Consider the following 22,601-nt stretch of genomic DNA (forward strand, 5'->3'; position numbering starts at 1 on the left):
CTGCCTCTCACTGGCTGTGTGATCTTAGGAAAGCCCTTTTCCTCCCCCGGCCTGTTTCCCAATCTGTACGATGGATCAGAGGATCTCTGAGGCGTCTGCCAGCTAAAACTGTCATTCCTGCACAGTGTCAGCACAGTCTGCAGCATGTGTCCCCTGGCTAGACAGGCATGTCTCTCTCAAATCTCTTTAAACACAGAAGTGAGTGTGGTCAAGTATTTAACTGCACTTTGGTGCCTGCTGTCTTAGTATTGGGTTATTACCAAAACAAGTAGTTCTGCCATTTTTCTCCCTGTTCCCTTCTACTCCTGTCGCAGAGAGAGGTGGTGGGACATTTCAGCATTTCACTCTTTAAGCATTATTTATTCTCCCAGATTAGGGGGCCTAAATGTTTTCCCTCTCAGCCTGCCCCCGTGGGAGTAGAGAACATACAATGTTCAGTCAGTATCTGGCAGCACTTGAGGACGACCTGGTGCTCCCACAGGCCTTTCTTCTTAAATGTGGTCTGGTCCCTTTCCACGCTCAAAGCCCCTGTCTGAAACTTCTCTTCACAGGATAGAGAGAAAATCTCACTCCAGACCTGCTGCTTTGGTGGAAGCTATCACAGCCCCGAACGTGCTGCTCTCAACATGGTGAACCCTGACCCTGTCCACTGATAACATGAGGAACTGTGGAACTACACCTGTGCTCGTTCTCCCTCCTCACACCACTGCTATCTCATGAGAACAAGAGGCACCCGGGCCGCAGAGACCAGTGGGCTAGAGGACAGCGCAGAGCAGGAGACCAAACCTATACAAATGACCAAACCTGAGTCCTTTTCTAATTCTGCCTTCTGTTGACTAAAGCCTTGGGTCATCTAGAAGCTATGCCGTTTTGGACGTGGTTCCATAGTGTAGCGGTTAGCACGTCTGCTTTAAATGCAGGTCTTGGGTTTGTTCCCCAGTGGAGCCATGGTCCATGGTATACGGCCATGCCACCCTGAACAAGCCCAATGTCTGATCTCGGAAGCTAAGCAGGGTCGGGCCTGGTTAGTACTTGGATGGGAGACCACCTAAGACCAGGTGCTGTAGGCATTAAAAAAAAAAGTCTATTAAAAGCTATGCCCTTTACAGGCATGCTGCTCTGTGACTGCTGATAGGGTCTTATGCCACACCTTCCTCATGACTCCGACCCGAGGAAAAGCCAGTGATAATGCTGGTAAATGTTTAGCAACCCGTTCTCTGGGCTAAAAAAAAGAAAAAGAAAAAAGCCCCAATTTGTAGCACTTGCTAATTTCCATGGTGTAGATATTCCCACATGGCTGATTCCAAATCTACTGGATGTTACTGAGCTCAGAGTTGGGAGATGCTAAGGAAGGATCTACTCATGAGACAGTATAAGCTGGCTCTAGTACTCTATCAGACATTTCCCTCCTTTAAACTCTAGACCCATTTGTGACAACTCACTGTTCTTGTTGTGGTTTCTGTTTCTGCTATGGACCTCTGATTTGCCTTTCTACCCCTAGTGCTTAGCATCATCTCTGGTGCTAAGCACTTATTTACTTTGCGGCCAAAGATGGCATTTTGCCCACAAATTAGAAACCAAGTGCCACCTTGGAGAACCCAAGACTCTAGAATCTCAATCTCCTTGGGGCTTCTTGGGACTTCTGCCTCTTCCCTTCCCTAGTTGGGTCCACAACCTAGAATTCCCTGGAGAAACTATTGGTGTGGTAGTCCTTGTAGATTGTGGTGGTCTGAGCTCTAATAAATTTGTCTGTAAAGTGTTGGTATCTGTGTGGCATCAAAAGATCAGCCAGAATTACCCTGCAGGATGATAAAGTAGGTGAATTGCTTCCCTGCTTCACTTTCTGGCAGATCTTAGAAGAGCATGAACGGCATGCTGGGAAACTGTTGCCACAGCGGGTGGTGGGAAGAATTTCATGTTTCTTTAGTAATACGGTAACTGGTGAGATGGCAAGCCACTGACTTAAAAACACTGGAGTCTTTTCCAGTGAAGTGGGGAGCATCCCAATCACCTGTGCTAGAGCAGAAAGGACCCAGTCTTCTCTCTGCTTTGACTCCTTTTACAGAAACGGAGGGAACTTAGTTCCTGTACACTCCTTCCACAAAAAATAAGCAGTGGTCCCCTTCTCTCGCTCTACTTTTCTTACTGAATGGACAGTTTCTCTAGAAATTTCATTGCCTCCTGTACTGCTCCCCTTTTTCTCTTCTAGAAAAAGACCAAACAGTGAGCGTTCTTGTTTATGCTGAGGGTAAGGGGTTGGGCTGGAGACTGCTAATATTCTGCTGCTCTGATATCCAGAGACCAATGGGTGGGACTGAGACCAATGAGGCAGACAAGGCAGTAAGAGTGGACAAACTCTTCAGGCTCCTCACCGCCAGGCTCCAAGGAGAATCCAGTAAGTTGCTTCTAGTTTGGGAGGATTTCATCTCTGATGGGAGGAGAGGGCGGGATGCGAAACCAGGACTTTAGTCATTAAGAGAATGGGATTTCTGGCCTCAGAGGATAAAACAGCAGCAACTCTGATAGGAAAACTGGACATTGGGATGTCAAATCAGAAGCCTGAGCATGAGGAAAGTGAAGGACAAGCTACTTTAGCTTCTCCATACCCAGGAAAGGTTTTCAGCCTTATCCAGCTCCCTATGACTATCAGAAAAGCGAGAGTATAAATTGTTTGGTCACCAGCCAGCCTAAAAGCTTTTCTTGTAGCTTCAAGCTTTCTAGATTGCATGATTACCTCAGTAGCCTAATTAGAGGTATTCAGAAATTCAGTCAGAAGCCTCAAATGAGAGGACATTTCTGTATACAACAGATTTCCTAAGCACAGGCCCATTAGCTGGACCAGTCTTTAGCTTGTATCCTAGATCCTATAAAATGGGGCATAGGAATTCAGGTAGTTTGTTCCATGGTGGGCAGTAGTCCTAACACCCAGTGCTGATGGTAGTGGGGTTGGGGAGGCAGGCATTGAAGGTCATGGGTAAATGACGCACTGATTATGGACTTAGGCCCTAGGGTTAAATGCCTGTATTTAATCCTGCTCTGTAAGGCCAAGGCAACATAAGAAGTAGCCTACACTTCCTCATATGAAAATGGCTGTAAGCATGAGATAACCCACAGAGAGTGCAATTAGCAAGTGCCAGCACAGAGAGTAAGTACTCAATATGTGTTAACTAGTACTACCATGGGCTTACAGTCCCCAGGAATCCTAATCCATCTTGCCAGATAAGTACCACACTCATACCCATTACTCAGCTCACATATTTAATCAGAGAATTTTGGCAGCTGTAAGGTTGTCCTTCCATCCATGATCTCCTCTGAAGTAGTGCCCTATTACATCAGTGCAGAGACATTACCTATATCACGAGTTTTAGTCCCATTCGCAGAAGGCAGACTCTTGTTCGGACTGTGGTATGGTCCATGGCTCTCTGTACGCGGTGTATCAAGGCCTACCCTATCTTCGATTCTGTTAGGTTTCAGGGGCTTTCTTCACACACTGTGCCATGTCCGATCTCAGGGCTACACCGGGAATGTCGGTTTGACCTGGGCTTTCTGATGGCTGGGACCTCTGCTGGCTGACAATCTGAGTCAGGATTTGAAGACGCGCGCAGTGCCAGGGATGACTCCTTAGCGCCGAGTGCGGTGTCGAGCCCAGAAGGGAAATCAGGCGATTTGGGCTAGGCCCAACCTAGATTTAGGGGTTTGCACCTGGGCCCCTCTGGCTACCTGGTGGTGCTGGGCGTTCCCGGAGGCCGCGGCGTAGCTCCTTAGTGAAGATGTCTTTGAAACGCGCAGCGCGGCGGCCCAGGGAGCCCGCGGGCCCAGCCGCGAGGCCTCGCAGGCGCCGGGCCGCGTCCTGGCCGCGCAGCTGGGCCTGCAGCAGTGCGAAGGCGGTGAGCTGCGCTGCACGACGGATGGGCCGCGACTCGGACAGGCGCTCCACCAGCTGCGGGCTGTGCAGCAAGATCGCCAGCAGCCGCCGAAGAACCATTCTCAGAGTGACCCGGAACCCGGAGGGCGCAGCTTTGGATTCTGATCGGCGGCGCCCGACAACGGACCACATCTGCGCCGGCGCCGCCCGGTGACGGCACTGCAGCTCTGGGATTGGTCGGCAACATTCCGACTTTCTGCAGTCGCCCCGCGCGTTTCCGGTTCCGCCACAGCCGAGACGGCTCGGTGTTCCCGGAGTGGCGGCATCTTTGTCCAGCTCTCTGCACTATGTCCGGTGGCCTCCTGAAGGCGCTGCGCAGCGACTCGTACGTGGAACTGAGCCAGTACCGGGACCAGCACTTCCGGGTAGGGAAAGGCGGACCGCGAGAAAGGAAGGCCCTGGGCCAGAACGCTGAGAATCGGTTTGCTCTAGTCTCATTGTGTCGTCTCCCGTTCTCTGGTTTCCCCAAACCCGAAGTGAGGCCCGGTGCCTTCTGGGGAATGGATGCTGCAAAGGCGTTTAGATATCACTGAATCTCGTCTCTCATAGAAAGGGAGTTTGAGGCTTGCTTTCCTATTGCCCTGCAGTCGCTCCCATGCCAATGCAGAGGGGTTTGAGCGGCAGTAGTGGTGGCTCACGTTTTCACAGGCTGTGTCCCGGGAAAGATGACTTTGTGATGAAGGGAATGGGTGTCATTTTGACACCTGGGGTATGTGGAGGTGCCTTCCTGACTCAGATACCGGGGCTTCTTATTATTTTCAATTAGCCAAAGAGTCCTTTGGCGTTTCGAGTCCTTTCTTTGGTCTGGTAGAACGGTCCTATAAAGTTCTACGCGGTGGGTGAGAGATACAGAGTTGAGCCCTGTTTCCATCCTTAGGGAGCCCTCGGAGTAGGGAGGTGGACCAGCCAAGCTAGAGACGTTAAGAGTTTGCATGTCAAGATCAGAGAATGGTTGGGTTTCAGACGAGGAAAATTTTAGTTTGGCATACGTCATGGTAGTTTTTGTGTAGAAAGGAAAGGCTACAGATATTCAAGGTGGACTATTCGGTATCAGCAAAGGCAGGGGTAGGGTGTCGCGACGCTCATTAATCACTGGTTATTTAGTATTTTTATTGAGTGCCGTTGCTAAGCCCTGGAGGGAGACGGAAGACAGTTTCCGCACTTTGAGTTCACACTCATCTAGTAGGAATTGTAAATGGAGGCAAGTAATCAACCTAGAGCAGAGATGATGAGTGGAAAAGGAAGGGCTGTGAAAATTCAGAAAAAGGAGAACCCTTGTAATTGGGAAAGGAGGGGAGCACATATTATAGAAGAGGGTGGAGAATGTGTAAAAGTATTAGTAGAGTAGGGAAAAGAAATTTCGTTTGAGGCCAAATTAAGGAAGATCTTAAATTCATTCACTCAGCCGTTTTTAAATGCTCGCTATATGCCAGGCATGATTTTCACTTCTATCGTTTACAGCTCTCATTATTTATAAAGTTCCACATCATAACCATCTTGAATTGTAAGCATTCTGCAAAACTGAAACTGAAAAGATTCAACTTGCTATTATTCATCTCTGCAGTTTAAAGCCTGTGGCTTTACTTAGATAGTAGTAAGATACTGTAGTGGGGAATTTCTGCTGTTCCCTGAATGGAATCCACGTTAATATCATACCTCAAGTAAGACTTACACCACAGTTGTCTTCAGTCATAGGCTGCTTGTTTAGACATTACTTACATGTGTAAGAAAGAAAGTAGAAAGAAAAAACAAAATGCCTCCTGACCATATTTTAAGAAAGAAAAAATAATTTATGTCAAAGCAGTAATACAAATAAAGTGAATCTACTTTATCTAATGTCTCATCCTAAAGTTCTGAAAACCTATTTTTAATGAACAATGTCCTGTAGACTTTTTAAGGAAGTATGGGATTGGGGAATTAAGTGAGACCCTATACGTGGAGTCTCTGATTGGCAGTCCTTGATTCTTCATAGAGGCAGATGTACTTACCTTTTTCTTGTGTATAGTATCTATGTATAGTCATACTTTGAAAAAATATAACTGGGAGCATTCCTTTCCCATTGTTCTATACTTTTTTTTGAGCTTTGCTCACTATCTTGGGGATGTTCCATATCACTGCATGTGGATATGTATTATATTTATTGATGTACCATTATTTATTTCATTATTTTCCTTTTGATATAGTTTAGATGGTTTTTCTATTTTTCTATTCTACCATTGAAGGTGAGCACACATGAGACCCATTACTCTGAGCACTGTGCTACAAAGCATTCAGAGATGAATAGTGCAAAGTCTTATTCTCAGAGTGAAGAAACTGGATCAGAATTATATATGGAGTAGTAAATGAAGAAGGGAGGCTTCTTGGGAAAATGCTCTAGGGGCCTGAACATGGTTCCGCTCAGCTACTTTCCAAGCTGGAATATCACTGTGTGGCTGATGTTAGAGCCCTAACATGAGTCTGAAGGGCCTGAGAGCAGTTCAGCTGGCACGTCTTCTATTTAATCAGCATTTGTCTTCCCTAGTATGGAGGCTAAAAGGGAAGGTCCAGTTGCCACATTGTTTCTTTGAAGACATCTACAAATATCATGTCTGGCTCATGATGAGTCATCTTGTTCTCAGAGGTTGTCAGATGTGTTGGCTGAAGCCCAGTTACATTCTTGTCTCTGGCTTCATCCTATCTTCCAAATTAGGAAGCCTGTCAAGAAAATGAGATCTCTTGTTTTTAGTGATCACATTTTCTCCTAAACTCAGCAAAATATATGAGTATATAACTAACTAAGCAGTTGTTACTTTGAACATTCTCTCTGGGAATATTACAATATTACAAGGGGTACCCTGTCTCTGCAGATCCATTTATTTTTCTACAAAGGATAAAAGAGCTCTTTCTAATATATTGGTTCAGGGTCTGGAAATTAAACTTGGGGTATTAGAGAAGGATTCAGTGCTGAGGGTATGGAGAATGCAGGGAAAAGGCATGGTACTTGTGTGGCAGTATGGTGCAGGAGAAGGAGGGCTATGTGCACAACTTTCAAGCCATGGCGCTCTACTAAAAGCAGTCTGGACCTTGCGTAAGTGCTTCATAGATTGCGAATAACACCTTTGGGCAGGGGGAGGGCAAGAGATTTGTCATGGATTGGGATGATGAAAGAAGCTGATTTCCAAATCAGAATTAATGAAAAATTTCCCTCATACTTAGGAATACTATTTAAGCAGGGCTTTTCTTATGTTATGCTGCTTAACTTTTTCTCTATTTTAAATTATAGGGTGACAATGAAGAACAGGAAAAATTACTGAAGAAAAGCTGTACGTTATATGTTGGAAATCTTTCCTTTTACACAACTGAAGAACAAATTTATGAACTCTTCAGCAAAAGTGGTGACATAAAGAAAATCATTATGGGCCTGGATAAAATGAAGAAAACAGCATGTGGTTTCTGCTTTGTGGAGTATCCTTCCTGTATATCTGATGTAGCTGTTGGATGAGGATGGGGCCTAGGGTGGTTAGTCACCTGTTTAAAAAAATGGATGAGGATATTTGCTAATTAGCATTATCTCTACCTTTTCTTCCTTCATCAACTTCCTATCTTTGTCCAGTGTGTCTATACTCTTACATTATCAAAGCTGGCAACGTTAACATTCTGTTCTGAAATCCATGCTTTGTTTATATTTGTTCTTTAAGAAAAACAATCTTTCAAGAATATATGCTCATGGAGTTTAAAAAAGTGAAGGGTATCGTGAAAATAAAATCTCTGTACCATTCTAAGCCCAGAGACAATCAGTTACCAGTCTCGTGGGTGTCTTTCAAGAAGTAATCCTGTGGATGTGTGGCAGTGTACTGCATGCACTACTTTTTATCACCTTTAGAGATCGTTCCATATTGGTACATGTAGGTCTTCCTCTTTTTAAAATGGCTGTATAGCATGTATTTCATTATATTGAATGTATATAGCTTGATTTTATAGGTCAAAACCAAAACTGTATTTACTTGTGATCATTTATTGTCTCCCTGGAAGCTATAAATACTGGACCTCCTGGATTTATCCTTCAGTTTTTTTCCCCTAGTATTTTTTTTTTTTTTTCATTTTGTTTTATATTCCGAGAAGTCTCAAACCAGATCTAACATGTCAATTTTTTTTTCTTTGCCCTGAATTGTTTCTTTTGGTTATATTTATGCTGTAAATTTTCCATAAATGTCTGGTGATCCCCGGGTTTCCAGTCATAATAAGGGAAAAGGTTGATTTTGTGGACCTTGGCAGAACTTTTTACCAAATGCCAGACTGAAGGGGATTATATTTTGGCCTGTTAATATCAAAGACACTGTCCTAGTTCCTCCAAACAGTTCCTCCTGTCATTTTATTTGTATTTGCCTGGGATTAGATGCCTTCCTGGTAGCAAGTCTTCTTCCCACACAGAGACCATTAACAAAACCCTATTTGCAGCCTCACTTCTTATTCAGCTTTGAATTAAGAGCTTTCTGGGTTTGCTGTCTCCTTGAAGCCACTTTGGAATATTTCAGAGTTTTACCCATTTGCACTCTCCCACCAGTTTTTGTTGAATTGCTAGTCTGCTGATGGGCTCTTCTGTTCTCTAGGTTTCTTTTTTTGTGATTTTAATTGGAGTCTTAAGAATGACCCCAATTAAAGGAGAGAAATGTGCTATCATCTTGAACCAGAAGCCGCCCCACTTTTGATTTTGGTGTTTCATTTCTGCAAGTTTCTTCCTTCTTCATTTTTCCTTCAGATTCAAGGTACCAGAGTGCCCGGGTTTTGTTTTTGCCTCTGGTAACAGTAGCATGCAATAGTTCTCAGGGGACAGGGAGAACAATGAAAACACAAAAGGCCAAAAAAAAAAAATTCCACCTTGTAGATCATAATCAGTCTCTGAGAACTATAGTATTTTTGCATTTGTCTTATAGGTCAAAGATAACAATCAGTGGCAAATACCCAAAAGAGAGGCTGCCATTACCAGTATTTTCTTGTTTGCCCTTTTAGCATTCATTTCATTCATGCAGCAAAAATTATTGAATATGTACTATGTACTAGGCAGTATTGTTGGTGCTCAACATTGGAATTTCACCAGGTGTTTCCCTATGTGTAAAGGAAAAAAGTCTAAATCAGCATTTTCTAAACCCAGCTAATAATCATAATTGCTTGTAGAGATTTTTTTTTTTAATATCAGCCCAAAGATTTAGTAGATCTGATTAAATAGGTTTGGGAACTACTCATCTGAGTGATTGACTTTTGAGTCTTTCCTTCTAATGCAATGCAATAGCAATTCCATATACACTGTGACCCCTTTTATTAAAGTTATTTTTGAATATATAGCTCCAAGTTTGGATGCTATTGTTTTCTTGGATAAGAACTGTGCATTCTGTGATCTAAACCTGCATTGAGGTCTATGGCCATTGCTACCCTGAACGTGCCTGATCTCATCTGATCTCGGAAGCTAAGCAGGGTCAGGCCTAGTTAGTACTTGGATGGGAGACCACCTAGGAAGACTAGGTGCTCTAGGTGCTAAAAAATGAATGAGTGGATGAATGAAAATAAACATGCATTGAACATATTTTGTTTTGCAAATCAAAATATGGGAACAATGGGACAAAAATAATTATTAACAGGATTACCCAGGAAATCAAGACCAATGTAGCCATGGATAAATGTTGTATTTAATTCTCTTAAGTGCTCCTGGACCAACCTCAAACAGGCCTGTGCAGGCCAAACTATTGTCTTTAAACTCCATGTGGTTGGATTTGTTTTTGTACTTAACAATTTGGTTTCATTTAGATATTACTTGTATTTCCAAAAACATGCCATATAGTGTTCCTTAATAATTATACTAAGATACTATTCAAGAGCAGATGCAGAAAATGCTATGCGGTACATAAATGGAACTCGTCTGGATGACCGACTCATTCGCACAGACTGGGATGCAGGCTTTAAAGAGGGCAGGCAGTACGGCCGTGGACGGTCGGGTGGCCAGGTATGCAAGAATGTTTTGTGGCTCAGCCTTTGCCTAGGCTTCCAGTCCTAATGTCAAGTGTTTTGTCAGTTTGTAGTTGCACTTTTGAAAAAACTTTGTGCTTATAACCTTGGCTTGAAGTATATCTGAAATGACCTATTGGGATTGGCAAATTATTTCCCTAAACCGTGAATGTATATGCTATACATTTCCACAAGCAACTCTTATTGGACTTTTGCTAGGGGGTAGTTATTTTCCACCTGCAAAAGTATCTAGAACAAAAGCAGAATACACTGAAATTAGTTTTAAGTTTTTATTTTAATAGCCTAATTTAAGTGCTTATTCTTTGGAACGTGCTATTTTTGAATGCTGGTGAATGAGTATGCACCTCATGTTTGGTTAAAAAAAATTCAGTAGTCTTAAATAATTTTGCAAGGCAGTTAAGCTTTTTATATTGGTTGCTTAAAAATTTATGTCCTGCTTGAATGTACACTTTATGGCACCTGAAAAAGTCTAGCTGTATATTTATTTGATTTACTTTACTTGGGAGTGACATATATACACCAATCTTCTCTATATTGTAACTTGTGTTCTTTTCAATTAAGGTACGAGATGAGTATCGGCAGGACTATGATGCTGGGAGAGGGGGCTATGGAAAACTGGCCCAAAACCAGTGAGTGGTGAGAAACCCATCATGAAAAACTCACTCCTTTGGCCTGCTATATTTGACATATATTACTCAAAGTCTGCAAACCCGCCCGTTTTTACCAAGCTTCGATCAATGTCTGAGCCGGAAGCCTCTTCGTGGTTTTCCTCTGAAAATTATTAAAGGACAGAATCCAAAAGAATGCCTTTAATGTCTTAGAATATTGGCCATGTGGCAAGTTACCAGAATGATTTTCTTACCAGGTCAAAAACTGTTCCTTGGCAACAGATTTGATTTATAATGTTGATCAGCCCAAAACACCATACTTCTTTTAGAAAGACTGGAAAAATTTGTTTACCATCTTTGCATCTAAGTAGGCTCATGGTTTACATTGGGGCCTGGAATTATTTTTTAAATTCTAAATTTTCATGAGATAAAGTTTAATGAACAGAGTTTTGCTATGTTTTATAGCTTTGCTCTACGTTAGGAACAGGTATTTCACAACTGAGTTTGTTTCTATGTTGAATTCTAATCTCTAAAGGCAAACTTAGGAGTCAAGAGAATGTCCTAGTTGGTGCAAAAGCAAGCCTTCGTCCCAGGGTATACAGTCTGCTTACATGATATCAGGAAATTAGGTACAGAACTTAAAGGGGATCTACCAAACACATTTTTCAAAAGATGTGTTTTTCCTAAAGCTGAAAAAAAGCAAGGGTTTATACTGCAGAGAATCCCAAAGAATCTAAGGGAAATGGGATGAAATATCAGGGGTCACAAGTTAAAACATTGCTGTGAGGGCCATTGCATGTATTTTCATTTTTAGTGATCTTGGGAATGGAGTGGGTTTAAGAAGAGCTCAAAAATCGAAAGAATGCCTAACAAAAAATGATCAGAAATGCTTCCCTCAGGAAATGTGTTTTGGCCAGTTCTCATGTGGAAGTCTGTCTTGTTTTTTCCCTAATTGTGCTGAGTTTCAGAGCCTCGATAGTGAATTGATGGTCTCTACAGAGAGGGGAGTCTAGAGTATTTTGCATTTGTAAGGAAAGAGGTGATTCCTCTACTATTGTATATGAACAACTGCTCATTTAAAACTGCTAAACTATATAATTTTCCCTGATATAAGTGAATTTTTTTCATCTAGGAACAGAGTATCTCCAAACTTCTCATAGTTTATGAACCTTGGGGCTAAAGCATGTCATATGTGAACATCATTGACACTACAGTAAGTTGTAGGTTTTCTCATTAAATTGAAACTGGTTATTTGAATTTTTTTAAAGAGCTACAACTACTTTTAAGTTCTTAGGAAAGAAACCATTTGCAAATATTTAATTTCATGAGGACATACTATTCATTTTTTAAATTTCTTTTTACACTATAGTTTGAATTAATGTATTTTATATTCTTTTGTAGTAAAACATAACTCAGATTTCTACAGGCCTTAAAACCACAGACTGTGGTTCTGTTTGAATTTTGTCTTCTGTAACAAATTTCAATAAAGTTGGACCAACTTTACCGTTGTCTGTGCCCATTTCCTCACCTATAAAAAGGGATACTGGAACCCTCTTACTCTGGAATATTTATGAATGTGTTTTGGGGGAATCTATGAATAACGTGAAGAATTTACATGTCCATTTTGATTTGACAGTTACCTAGTGTGGTAGTCAATAGTCACATGTAGCTAGCTAACTAAATTAAAACATTCAGTTCCTCATTCACACTAGCCACATTTCAAATGCTCAGTAGCCACATGTGACTGTTGTAGTGGAAGCAAATAAAGAACATTTCCATCACTGCAGAAAATTCTATTGGACAGTGCTGTTTAAGGGACGGCTGCTTGGAGCCTACACTGGTCACTGTTCATCCATGAGCCTTGTCAGGGCCGGAATGTCACTGGGAAAAATTACTACTCACCAAACAGTACACAAGAGAATACACATTTATAAAGGCATTTAGTTTATTTTTCAAAAAAATATTTTTGCTAGAAGGTTTGAGTCATTTTACATGATCACAATCTTTTAAGTTCTTTTTCTAACCAAAAGGTACCACTTAAGTGAACAGCTCGCCTAGGGCTGCTTTTGTAATATGCAAATACAATTAGCACTTCTCTGATGGTATTCCCTAGGTCTTCTTAATTGTCTACAGGCCAGGAGGCAGAGCCTAGCACATAAAGTACGTGCTTTGTAAATGCTGATTAGTTCAATTTTTAACATGAGTAGAGCAGGTAGTCAATATATTTAATTCGCACTATTAATAGACTTTCTTGCCTGAAAGATCTGATCCACCCAGAGCGCCCAGGAAAGCAGTGAACCACAATTGCAGAGAAAAGGGCAACTCAACTTAGGCTAATGCTGGCTGTGTCCCAGTTATGTCTGTTACTGTTTTATTCCAACTATGAATTCAAGATGAATAGTGTTATTTGTATTTAATGATAAATAGAAAATACAATGCAAAGCCAAAAGAGAGATCTGAAGATTACTGGTAGCAAGTGTTTCTTTTTCCTTAAGCAATTTCCTTTCTTAAGAGAAGGTTGGTTCTCTACGATTCTTGAGAGATCTTAACTAAAAGTTGAAATAAATCGACATTCACTGCTATAAATTTAACAAATGGGGAAAAAATCACTGGAGAAGCAACTACAGACTGGTAAGTTTGCTGATGGAGAGGGCTGGGCAACTTGAAGGCACATCATAAGTAGCTTTTAGTTTGTACAAGGCCTGCACTCAGCAGCAAAAGCCTGAGGTCTGTTCACCTTGTGGGCAACAATTCAGTGTCAAGCTAGTGATGGGTACACAATGCCTGTCTCTTCCACCAAAAGCCCAGACTATTTCAAAAATGTTTCTGTTGCAAGGAAGAAATTATTGCAAACACCAGGACAAACATTCTAATGTAAGACTTGGTCTAATCACAAGAGGGGGAAAAGTGACTATGTGTACTCAACCAAGTTTCATGAATGTAGAGGCTTAAAATATTTGACATTTAGGCTAAAGCATGCTGAACAGTGCACCTCAAGGTGTCCCATAAAGTTAGAAGTAAAACTAGAGTTGGACGGCTCACGTTCTCTATGCACATCCCTGCATGCCTCAATGCTGAGACCAATGCTGAGACTCCGGCTTTGGGCATAGTAAGATTCTTGCCAGAACAGAGTTCTTGTCTCCTCTGCATGCCTGATTCTGTCAGTAAGAAAGTGAAATATGGAGCTCTAAAGTATAAGACATTTTGAATCAATAGCCTAGTTACTACCTTGTGTAGCTACAAAAAGATGTTAGGCAAATGTCTTGTGCACAGATTTGAAAAATCTTTTTCCATACTTATCTGAAAACTAAGAAGGCGTCCTCCCCACTTTAAATTGTCATCTTTCCTAATGCTGACACAACCCTACTTGTAGCAGCATAAAGTGCCTCTAATCTCAGTCTTTTTAATGACTTGAAGCACAATAAGAAATACTGACCTGGTTTTATACTAAGGAATTTGAGTCTGGGGGACTTAGGAAAGTGCTGGGGCTGTTTGCAATGTAAACACTGGTGTTGGTGCTTGGAATGTCTGGGGACAGGAACCCTGCATGTAAACATCTGACTCCACCTTTAACTGCTGACAGTCAGCCTTACCTTATGGCCAAGTTAAACTGCACATTTTAGCTTTTTATTTTCAAAACCTAACTAAGCATAACTCCACGTATCTTCTGCCATTTATTTGGTATTTTTTTGTACAGGTTTCTGAGTTTCTTATATACCTATCTGTTGCTTTTCCTGCCCCAGTTCAGAAAAGATAACTGGGTAATTGACATGTTATCTTCTTTCCTTTCCTTTCAAAAATCACAAAAGGCTAGATTAAAGATGCGAGATCCATTACTTTAATGCAGCTAAGTTTAAGAATAGGGCGATTTCTGCCTTTCCCCTGAATATGAGGTTCAGAAAAACGGAAAAAAAAAACAAAACTCTTCTTGTACTAGAGTCTCAGGGTTGGTCAAGTAGAAACCAAATGAGGAGCCCTGCATGTTGCTGAGATCACTAGAGAGATAAGAGGGAAAAAAAACCTAATAATATTTGCTGTGCTCCTGAGGAACCAAATCTTCTCTATTACCTTTCCTCTTCTCCCCACCCATCTGCAAAAGACCTAAAGCCAGTCTTCGGCTTTGAAAGTTTATATTTTAAATACCCTTGAAATACAGAGGTATTTTGCAAACCTTAACTTCTTACGGGAAACAACACAAGGCAAGCGTCAACTTATAAATTACTCTTAGAAAAGCTGAATTCTAATTTGACCACTTGTTTGATAGTTTTTTAATGGGTCAAAAACATAAAAATCCAGGGAATTTAATGTTCCAGCAAAAGCCTTTATAAATTACTTAGGTATTATAATTCTTAAAAGCAAGATTGAAATCTTATGTGCTAAGATACCTGGATCCCCAAGGTCATTCTTTTTCTCATATTTTAATCAATTCTTCCCAAAGCAGGCACTGTGCTTACAAGTGTGCCTCCATAAATAGAATACCCAGTCAGTTTCTGGCCACGTCCTTCTCCTTCTTCGAAAGGAATGCAACTTAAGACTCAGGAGAGGGAAGTCAGTGAAAGGTGCTGCTGATAAAAGTAAAACAGGACTGGCTTTGTCAAAACCACTCCTAGCTACCTTTTATGCCCAGGGAACACCTATAATTCTTTAAGTTGTATCAAAAACATTCCACATTTTTAGGTTCTGGGATTAAATTTTAAACCTGTATTCAGTTCACATCTAACTAAGTTTCAAAAGCTGCACCAAATCTACTAGGCTTTTTTTTTTTTTAATACTCCGCACTGCATGCTCTGTCTATATGCATGCATTGGATAATAAATATTAAATATGGGGGGGCATACAGAATCCATAAAATTAAAAATGAAACCAAACCGAACATTAAAAAATAGTACATGGTAGCTAGAGAAATTAATAAGGGCTAAAAATAAATTTGAGGTAACAACAGTGGCCCAACACCACTGATCTGAAATATCTGTAAAATTCAAATAAGTGTTTGGAGATTCAAGTAACAAACCATCTGCTCCAACTTGGTCAGACTTCCCAGCCTTGCTGAGTTTTCAGTCCATGAGCCGGCACTCACACAGCTCCTTGTAAATCCTCTTCCGTACTCGGGGCATGTCCTCCTGGGAAAACTGGAAAGGCTGCTCTAAGGCGAGGCACTTGCAGTACTGCAAAGGTCCCAGAAAACACTTAAATGTCATGTGGAGTTACATACCAGCCCAATGTATTTAACCAGGTGCAGAACTAACAGAATAGGGCCTAAGGCATTTTAAAATGTGTTTAAACTTGTTAGAGAACATTTTCCTCCAAATTATAGTCAACTTTCCAGGCAAGTATATAGCCTGGGATTTCCCCTCCATCCCCACTTAATACTGTGAAAAGCAGAAACTGATGAAGAGGCTCCAATTCTTCTCAAGGTACAACCTGATGAGAATGCAGCCAGACCTAGCATGGCCTTTAAGTGAGAACTTGAATTTGTTTACAAATCCCAGATAGTCATGAGTCATATGAGTGAGCAGCCTATGTTCCAAGATCTTTGCAATTCCCTAAATTCATGGACTATATACTACAATTTCCTTCATAAATATAGTGTGTAATGAATTTTTCTGTAGTCTTTTAGACCACGAAGGGAGCCTATAGCATGAGAAAGCAGAGTTTTGAATGTGGCCATAATTTAAAATCTAGTTTTTACTTTATGACTAAAGACCATTTGCCAACAGTTAAAAATATATAGTAAATTCTGCAAATGCCAAGGCTCTGTGATACGAACAAATTCAGATCAGTCTCCAATGTGTCTTACGAATAATCTCTGATAAGACATGGATGATATCAATTCATTCTTGACCTATGAAGGTGGTTCTTCCCTAGTGGTAACATCTGAAAACGCAGAAATTACTGCTTCTCAACAATAAAGGGAGGGAAGGAGGAAAAGTACTCTAATTAAACTGTACCTAGTACCATGTACCCATCACAGGGACTCCCATCTCTCTCTAAACCCAACGAGTTTAATTCACAGACTGTAAATTCTGAAAAAACAATACTTCTTTACCTGGAGCACAAAGACTCCACAGTCACTGTCATTTTTCTGTTGTGGAATACACTAAAGGAGAAAACAAAATGACCATTAAAATAATATCAAGTACTCCTCTTCAGATAAGAAAAGTTGTTTTTATGGAGAATAAGGAAGAGACAGGAAACCTGTCTCTATCCAGTACAGACGATATATACCTCTTTTAAAGAGTATTTAAAGAGTTTGATTTTATGGAGGCATCTGGCCACAAGAAAAGGGCTATCAATCAACCACAATTTATACAACAACATTTTGCCTAAACACGAGAAATGGGAAATCAAATAAAATCCTATTTTAAAACTTCTATTTGGATAATTAGTTTTGCTGTAAATTCACTGACAATGGAATCAAAATGGAATTGTGAATCAGAACAAATGCCTGGACTCTGAATATTCATATAGTAACAATCCTACTTAGCAGTATTTTCATCTCATATTATACAATTCCGTCTCACTCTTTGAAAGAAATCACAAACAGTATGTTTTCAAAAGAACTGGTTACTGTATTCTGCCTAAAGTGGGACTATGATACATCTTGACTAAATTTAGGGAGAATACATGGATATTTTCATTGGGTAAACTCAGAAAATTCACCAAGTTCAAGTCTAGTTACTAGCTAGGCCATTTAAAACATAAAACTTAAGCTTAAATTTAAAATTTAGCATTTGGTTCAAGGTTGAACAAATAAATCTGTCCCTTAACCTTTAGGTTAAGGTTTGTTTTAAGATTCTGCCTCTTAAAATTGTGTCAATGCTCCCAACAGACACCTGAGTTCAAGGATCTGACCCTACCAATAGCTTTAATGGCCTTTGGGGAAGTTCACACCTGGGCTTCAGTTTTCTCATCTATAGAATAAAGATGATGCTTCTCTCCTAAATGACCTGCCTACTTCACAGGCTGTAAGGATCAAATGAGATCATGCAAGCAAAAACACTGTGAAAACAAGAAAACCGTGACCATATAACGTGAGATACTTGTATTTGTAACAGAATTGAGAGGCTATGTCTGGGGACTCTGCCCTGCCCCCCCCACCAGCTTTAAATGTCTATGGGCCAAACAGAGTGCTGCTTCAAGATAGTGTTCATACTGAAGCACTCAGGCCACTGTCTTCCCCAAAATGCCTGGAGAGTAGCCCAGTGCACTTGCTCCTTAGTAAATCCAAATAGTCATTTCAGTATTTCTCTGGGTTTATATGAGTCATCTGGAAATAAGAACAATGAGACAAGAGGCATGTGCCACCCCCAAAATTTTATTTATATATATACATATCCCCGCTCTCCAATCGAGCAACCATATCATTAGCGGCTGTCCTGGGAATGAAATGACTGAATTTACTTGTTCCCAGCAAGCACTGGGAAACTGAGATGATAAATACTAACTAAGGTCCAGGCACTCTGTTGGAAGATTCGTCACCAGTCTAAAAATGCTTTTAAAGATACCTACCCCTAAGATAATTCCATCCCCTTGACATCCCTTGGATTTCATTTTTATGACATACTTACCTTTGTAACAGCAGTCTGCCAACCCTGAAGAAATTCAGGTCTATTTTTTTCTCTGGCTTCAGTCAGCAAATACTTTCTTATATTCTGGTTAAAAAGAAACCACAACACAGATGCTGTGTTCCATCAGTTGGTGAAAAATGGAACCTGCCCACAGCAGATAGAAGCAAAAAAGGAGGCTGTGGCCTCACCATTATTCCTTTGTCTTTTGCACGAACAAGTTTAAAGCTGGCACTTTATTTCAGACCTTTCACTTCATAATGTTAAGAAGGACTCAGACACTCTGTACTCAGGTATGCACTTAAGACTGTGGACACTGATATATATTTTAATAAGAACTTTTCATGAGATGGTCAGTCGTTTTCAGCAGTCAACTTGCTGAATTTGAAAATTAAAAATTACTGGCAATGCTCAATAAAGGGAAGGAACTTGTGGCAGAAATCATTAATAACAAACTCTAAACAAAACCAAACATTTCAGCTTTACATATACTCCTTATTTTTAAGAGCTGCAGGTAAAGGTATCATTCAGCTTCTATAGTTATACTGCTGAAATCTCTACGGAGATGAAGCCTACTGGAGTTTCAAATTTTCCCTTATGCCCTCAACTTCTTTGTGTATATCTCTTCTAAGGAGTCAGAGGTTACATGAATGAAATAAACCCCCTGAAGGTGGAGAAGTATGAGTAGAAGTACATATGTGTATACAAACAAGTCTGTGTTTGTATATACATACATATATACATGTGTGCATATATGTATTGTATTTCAATACACACGTTATACAGTTCCATTCTGTGACTTGCTTTTTTAAACTCAATATGTCTTGGAGATCTTTCCATGTTAGGACAGGGAGATCTAATATATTCTTTTTAACTGCTATGGTCAGTTTAATAGTATGACTATACTATAGTGTATGTATTTAGCTAATCTGTTGGTAAAGCTAAATTTAGGTTGTTTTGCTTTTCAATATTATCAATAATGCTACAATGAATATACTGGTGCATGCCCCATCCTGTGCGTATACATGCATTTTAATAGAGTAGATACCAAGAAACAGAACTAATATGCAGTAAGATCTTTTTAATTTATAAAGTACTTAAAACTGATTAGAACTGCAATTGTCCAGGTGGCTATATCAATTTATACGTTCCACCAGAAAATATGAGAATGCCTGTTTCCTAACACCCACACAAACACCTAAATAACATCAAACTTTTCCTAATAGGCAAAAAATGGAACGGTATTAGCATTTCTCAAATTTCTGGTAAGGCTGAGCATCTCTCCATGTGTTTAACGGTTATTTGCATTTTTCCTAGAAATTACTTATTTTATCCTTTTTCCATTTCTATTAGACCCTTCTTTTTCTTAGTCATTTGTAGGAGTTCTTTATATTTTCTGGATAGTGATTATTACATATGTCACAAACATTTTCTCCAAGTCTGTCTCTTGTCTTTTAGGTTTATGGCACACAGAGGTTTTAAATTATGATATGGTCAAATTTGTCAATCTGTTCTTTTATGTCTTTTGCTTTTTTGGTTTTGTGTAAGAATGTCTTGGAGATCTAAGAATATAACATCTTCTATATTTTATTCTAACTTTTACAGTTTTGTTTTATATTTAGGTCATTATTCCTTCTGGAATTTGTTTTTATAAACAGTATAAAGTAAGGATCTATATTTTACTTTTTCAAATAGACAGCTACTCTTCCCAATGGCATATATTGAATAGCCTGTCTTTTCCCAACTTTATCATGTATTAAGTTCCCACATATACATGTTATTTCTAGATTGTCTATGCTGTACCACCAATACACTTGTCTATTCCTAAGTAAATATAGATATAGTTTTAATTACTAAAACTTTGTGATACGGTTTGACATCTAGTAAACCAAATATTCCTTCCTTTACTATCCTACTTTAAAACTGTTTTAGCTGTTCATGCACATGAATTTTGCAAAATGACTTCTAGAATGAGCTTATCAGGTTTCATTCAAACTCCTGTTGAGAAACTGATTAGGACAGAAACTGGTATATATTAATTTGGGAAGAAATGATCTCTTTCCAATATTGAGTCTGTCTTCTTTCCATCTATTCAGATTTCCTTTAAATACTTTAGAGTTTTCCATCTTTAAAAACTTCCACATTTTTTGCTAGGGTATATTCCTAAGTAATTTATGTCTTTGTTGCTTTTGAAAATGAAATCTTCCTGTTTTCAGTTAAATTTTCTAACAGGATTTTGCTAGTGCAGGACTAATGTAAGAAACCTACTGGTTTTTCTTGCTTTGTATCCTACCATCTTGTTGAACTCTCTTATTTTGCCAGCTGATTCCCTGGGTTATAATTCTTTCTAAGGAAGTTATTTTGAAGATATAAGCAAATTTCAGCTCTAAAAGAAACCAAGGAAAAATAATTCTATCCACATTAAAAATGAAGTTTTAAGGGAAAGGCAGAATAAAATCTGATGAAATCCAAAAAGGCATATATCTCCAAGGCAGTTACCTCTCCCCATCTGGAGATTCCTCTTGTAGTCTTTTTCTCTGCCAACATTTCAGAGTGGTTTTATAACAGAAATTGAGCCTCTATGGCATTGGCTTTTGCTGTTATATCTAGAGCTAACATATTATTTGGTCAATCACAAGGTAAAAGAAAAAATAGGCAGTATATTAACTTACCTCTACACAAAACTTAAAATGAATGCCTTGGGAATCATAAAATGAAATAATCCGATTAGAGAGTGTCACAGTAATGAGAGACCAGTGGACTTCCAGGTGAATAGGAATTAACAGAAGACTCTTTTTAAACAAATCCACCTGATCAAAAAAAAAGAAAAAGAAATACAGCCATCACTACAGGCTATCCAAATCAACAACAACAAACAGCAGCTTCCATTTCCTGACCTTTGACCTGCTCAAGATCATAAAACTAGGAAGTAGTGAAGCCAGAATTTGAACCCAGGCCTTAGAAAGCTCATGCTTGTAACTACCAAGCTAATATATACAACAGTAAAAAAACTGAAGATGCTGAAAGTACTATTTTCCATTTAACCTGCTAAACCTGTGCTTATCAACTGCCTAATATGACTTGGCCCCTTATTTTTATGTTTATTTTCTTGTGTACATATTTGACTTAGACTCAATTCTTAGTTAGGAAGGAATCGTGGTATTAGAAAACAGCATAGGCTGTAAGGCTTATCTTTCTACAGACTCTGTAGATCACAGGCTCTAAATTAAGTCATGTCAAGTTCAAATTGTGTTGCTTCTACTTATTGGCCAGATGATTTTCATAGCTTCTTTGTGCTTCGATTTCCTCCATATAAAAATAAAATAAAGGTAACAGTAGTACCCACCTTATGAAATTGAGAGTGATAATGAATTTAAATGCAAAAAAGTGCTTAGCACATTATAGTAGTCAATAAATCTTAGCTATTATTATTATTACTACCTGGGGTCTCCCAGGTGTAAATTTGAGAAAAATATCCCCGATAAGTCTTTACATATCCTTTATATCCTGATTTGCCCTTTATAATCTAGAAATATTTGCTATTCCACTCAAATTCCCAGTTGTGGATGACAAACTAGTAAGTGCTCAATAAACATTTTGTAAAAGAGTGAATGAATTTATTTTTTCAGGTATTTTTAAAGAGTATTTCAGTGATTCTTAGGTTAAAACAATTACAAAGATATTTTAAACTACATCAGATTCTTAGAAATGTTCTCAAACCTTCCCTGCTCTCTGATATTCAGATAATGTCTCACTCTAGATTAATCTTCTACTAGTCTATATGACCTTGGAGCAAAGCACTTTAGCACTTCTGCTCTTCAGTTCCTGCAGCCATAAATCTGGGAGGTAAATAGAAGGAAATATTAGAAACTGGTCCTTTCCAGTTCAAAAATTCTGAGTATCTAAAACAAGGAATCATATTTAAAATAGACTATTATATAAAATGAAATTTATATTCTTCTCAAAAAGGAACTTTTTTCTTAATTATAAAAAATTTTAAAATAAAAATTAGAAAATACAGATAAAAAGATACACATTAGTGTGTATCTTTGCAGAGCTTTTTCGTATTTTTAAGATATTATTTTTCATACAAACACATGAACACACACACAACTTTATATATATAAGAGAGATGTGAGACCCATATCTATGTTGCCTCCAGGACACTCACTTCCGAACTAGACACACACAGTAAAGGGATGGAAAAAGATATTGGAAATGAAAGTCATAGTAGCAAGACTAATATCAGACAAAATAGACTTTAAAACAAAGACTGAAAGCAGAGACAAAGAAGGGCATTATATAATGATAAAGGGATCAATCCAACAAGAGGATGTAACACTTATAAGCCTCTATGCGCCCAACATAGAAGCACCTAAGTACATAAGGCAAATATTAACTGACATAAAGGGAGAGACTGACAATATTACAATAATAGTAGGGGACTTTATAACACCCCACATACAACAATGGATAGATTATCCAGACAGAAAATCAAGAAGA

At 39.3% G+C, this 22,601-nt stretch overlaps 3 protein-coding genes and 1 pseudogene across 6 annotated transcripts in view; 2 read left to right on the top strand and 2 right to left on the bottom strand.

Moving 5' to 3' along the window:
* Nucleotides 1-3,245: 3,245 nt before the first annotated feature.
* On the bottom strand, nt 3,246-4,085 carry NCBP2AS2 (NCBP2 antisense 2 (head to head)). The gene has a single exon (XM_039850523.1). The coding sequence runs from the start codon at nt 4,055-4,057 to the stop codon at nt 3,689-3,691; it is 369 nt and encodes a 122-aa protein (XP_039706457.1). The 5' UTR covers nt 4,058-4,085; the 3' UTR covers nt 3,246-3,688.
* A 58-nt stretch (nt 4,086-4,143) lies between these two features.
* NCBP2 (nuclear cap binding protein subunit 2) lies at nt 4,144-12,036 on the top strand. Of its 2 annotated transcripts, none has more exons than XM_039850522.1 (4): nt 4,144-4,290; nt 7,188-7,369; nt 9,764-9,902; nt 10,487-12,036. In XM_039850522.1, exons 1-4 carry the CDS (start codon nt 4,213-4,215, stop codon nt 10,556-10,558), a joined length of 471 nt encoding a protein of 156 aa, XP_039706456.1. In that variant the 5' UTR covers nt 4,144-4,212; the 3' UTR covers nt 10,559-12,036. The 2 variants fall into 2 exon arrangements, with proteins under 2 accessions (XP_039706456.1, XP_039706455.1); XM_039850521.1 differs by having other exon boundaries at nt 4,194-4,401.
* Nucleotides 9,317-9,436, top strand: LOC120593153 (uncharacterized; annotated as a pseudogene).
* Nucleotides 12,037-12,456: 420 nt separating the features above from the next.
* Nucleotides 12,457-22,601, bottom strand: part of SENP5 (SUMO specific peptidase 5) — a 43,487-nt gene continuing 33,342 nt past the window's right edge. For 2 of the 3 annotated variants that reach the window (XM_039850514.1, XM_039850513.1), the window contains exons 7-10: nt 20,771-20,908; nt 18,102-18,185; nt 16,580-16,630; nt 15,238-15,698 (exon numbers count right to left, since the gene is read on the bottom strand). In XM_039850514.1, the coding sequence (XP_039706448.1) occupies nt 15,588-15,698; nt 16,580-16,630; nt 18,102-18,185; nt 20,771-20,908 (384 nt within the window). In that variant the 3' untranslated portion in view covers nt 15,238-15,587. Of the gene's footprint in view, nt 15,699-16,579; nt 16,631-18,101; nt 18,186-20,770; nt 20,909-22,601 lie in introns of all 3 variants that reach the window. The other variant, XM_039850515.1, reaches the window with a different exon arrangement.

This window comes from Pteropus medius, unplaced genomic scaffold (genome assembly GCF_902729225.1).
Source record: "Pteropus medius unplaced genomic scaffold, Ma_sr-lr_union100, whole genome shotgun sequence".
NCBI lineage: Eukaryota > Metazoa > Chordata > Mammalia > Chiroptera > Pteropodidae > Pteropus > Pteropus medius.